This window comes from Perkinsus marinus, assembly GCF_000006405.1.
Source record: "Perkinsus marinus ATCC 50983 genomic scaffold scf_1104296966692, whole genome shotgun sequence".
In the NCBI taxonomy this organism is placed as follows: Eukaryota; Perkinsozoa; order Perkinsida; family Perkinsidae; genus Perkinsus; species Perkinsus marinus.
This window is the reverse complement of record NW_003203821.1, coordinates 22445-25188: the sequence shown is the minus strand read 5'-3', so window position 1 is coordinate 25188 and position 2744 is coordinate 22445. Positions and strand designations below refer to the sequence as shown.

Sequence of the window (2744 nt, the reverse complement as noted above, 5' to 3'; positions counted from 1 at the left end):
GACAGCTGTGGGGTTCGAACCCACGCCCTTTCGGACTGGCGCCTTAAGCCAGCGCCTTAGACCACTCGGCCAAACTGTCGATGCATACAAGCTGGTTAACCACGAGGAGATGGAGCCTAGACCTCTATAAAATGTTACAAAAACATCACACTATCCATCCGAGTAGAATCTCCAAACTCGATCTAGCAATGGAGGCTCGATACGGCGTCGATAACCACTGAATAACTGTGTCATCGACTCATCGTTATAGTATTCAAGCCACTGCGCTTGTACCTGTGATGACACTCCCAAGCAATCGAGGATGAGATACAAACGCCGCGTTCCGCGTTTCGTTAATACAATGCCAGGTGAATACAGCGGGGTACACCTGATTTTCGCGACCAGAAATAATGATATAACGTATCAGACACTCTGAAATGGGAAGACTTTAGAGTACGTGACAGCACACCGAGATACGTAGGTCCATCATGAATTTCCAATCATATACTCCCCAGAGCTGGCTCGAACGATGCGACTCACCGTCGCTTCGTTGCCGAGCTTGAGACACATCCCCGCCTTGTGTAGAAGCTCTGCGATAGAAAGGATCTGGACTCAAGTAGCAGAGGACTGACTGACGAATTCGCTGGAAGTAGTAGGCCTTATCCAGAAATTTCCAACAACCGCGTGAGACGCAGCATGCGTATCTGGCCTTACATAGTAGGGGACAACATTGATTGTGCACTTCCTTCCCGCTGCCGCTCTTATATCGCATAGGTCCGACTTACATAGCGGCACATGAGCTCTATGTCATTGGAAGGAGCTCGCTTGATCCACGGAAAAACAACGACCTTCACAAACGAGTAAGCTGCTCCTGAGTCAGCTTTGTTCGGTATGGCTAACGTGAGGTAGGCGTGAGATACTTTGGCGAACTAAACTTGCGATTTCTTGACACAGTGCGCACTGCTCACCTTACTTCACTGAGTGAGACTCACTCGAGCAGTGTAATGAGTGAATCCTCTCCACACAGCGAAGATACGCCAATAGTGCTGCAGCCTGACGACTACATCTATCATTATGAAGGCGCTCAAGGTGGGGCACTCGGCCGCGTGGACACCTTTCAACGGAGTAGTTCGCACTTTCAATACAATACTCCATTTCTCCAGGCGGAGCGAATATACCGTATGCCTCAAGGTATGCATGCCACCCAAAGATACGGCCCAGTATAATCAACTTGCCGATGGGGCCGCTATGCCACCCCAAGATACGCCTCAGTATAATCAACTCCCCGATGGGGCGGCTATACCACCCCAAGATACGCCTCAGTATAATCAACTCCGCGATGGGGCGGCTATGCCACCCCAAGATACGCCTCAGTATAATCAACTTCCCGATGGGGCGGCTATACCACCCCTCAGTATAATTAACTTCCCGATGGGGCGGCTATGCCACCCCAAGATACGCCTCAATATAATTAACGTCCCAATGGGGCGGCTGTGTCACCCCAAGATACGCCTCAGTATACTCAACTTGCCGATGGGGCGGCTATGCCACCCCAAGATACGCCTCAGTATAATCAACTTGCCGATGGGGCGGCTATGCCACCCTAAGATACGCCTCAATATAATCATCTCTGCAGGCACACGCTGAAGGAGAATCAATCTCGTGACGAGGTTCTCGTCGGCCTGACTGAGGGAGCTTCGATTGCGAAAAATTAATATCCCGATTTCGCTCTTGGCCGTGCGTTTAAAGTGAACGGACCATGCGTGAGGATGAGGTTCTGGGCGAGCGCTTTTTTAAATCACTGAAAGCTGCCATGTCTAGGCGCAAGATAGTTCGTGGGATGGTACATTTCGGAATAGTGTTGGGATTACTGATGGCCGTCACGAATCTACTTCGCTCTCTATTCGGGCCGGCTAACATATCCAATGCTGAGGAGGAGGAGGTCAAATTACAGGATGTGAGTCCAGAGGACTACCCAACTCCCCAGAAGTATCTCGAAGGCGCCCCTATTCCGAGCTGGTAGCATTTCAAGGCATCTTTTTCATATACTTTTTTCACAAAACCTAGGTACTCGTTCCAGAGCAATCTGGTCGGCGACATGGACCTGAAGCCAGGCATGGCCCGCATGCTCGAGGTCGACAAGAGGCTGACTGTTCCCACTCGGACCCACATAAGATTCCTGGTAAGCCTGCTTAGTGCCCCTCTGCTATACCGCAGTTCTTCTTCAGATCACAGGTGCTGATGTTATCCATTCCTGGTCAGTGCCATCACTGGGCATCAAATGTGATGCTACACCCGGGCGCTTGGTGAAGGTAAGCATCTATCCCTTCTAATCGTCCATAAGCCTCCTTCAGATCAACACCTTCATCCAGCGTGAAGGCGTGTTCTACGGTCAGTGCTCGGAACTCTGTGGAACCCTCCATGCGTAAGTCATGGTCAGTTATCACTACCATTGTCCACAAGACGACTCAGATTCATGCCCATTGTGGTCGAGGCGGTCAGCCCCGAGGCCTTCGCTGCTCACGCCAAGAAGTGGTATAAGGACTAATGTTATCCCTCGTCCAGAGGGAAGATCTGACACTATTATCCTTTTGATATTACTTACACTCCGAGGCCTGCCGCCCGGAGACAACGTGGGGGGGAATCATGTTTGCCCTTTGATGAGGGCTATTGCGTTATTCAGTACGTCAATAGATATCTTGCAACGTTATCACGCCGTGCTTCTAAGCAATGCTAAATGGACGACTGATAAACACATTCATACA

The 2744-nt window shown here is 50.4% G+C and overlaps 1 protein-coding gene across 1 annotated transcript; it reads left to right on the top strand.

The window, feature by feature from the left end:
- Positions 1–1836: 1836 nt before the first annotated feature.
- On the top strand, positions 1837–2638 carry Pmar_PMAR018000 (cytochrome c oxidase subunit II, putative). The gene is made up of 5 exons (XM_002769007.1): positions 1837–1998; positions 2047–2161; positions 2208–2291; positions 2334–2404; positions 2452–2638. Exons 1-5 carry the CDS (start codon positions 1853–1855, stop codon positions 2525–2527), a joined length of 492 nt encoding a protein of 163 aa, XP_002769053.1. The 5' UTR covers positions 1837–1852; the 3' UTR covers positions 2528–2638.
- The last annotated feature ends 106 nt before the right edge of the window (positions 2639–2744 follow it).

Excerpts from the sequence above, each read along its gene's own strand:
- Pmar_PMAR018000 (XM_002769007.1), top strand. The coding sequence starts at position 1,853 with ATGGCCGTCACGAATCTACTTCGCTCTCTATTCGGGCCGGCTAACATA. Across the intron at positions 2,162-2,207 it reads GGACCCACATAAGATTCCTG|ATCACAGGTGCTGATGTTAT; the intron begins GTAAGCCTGCTT and ends GTTCTTCTTCAG. Across the intron at positions 2,292-2,333 it reads CACCCGGGCGCTTGGTGAAG|ATCAACACCTTCATCCAGCG; the intron begins GTAAGCATCTAT and ends AGCCTCCTTCAG.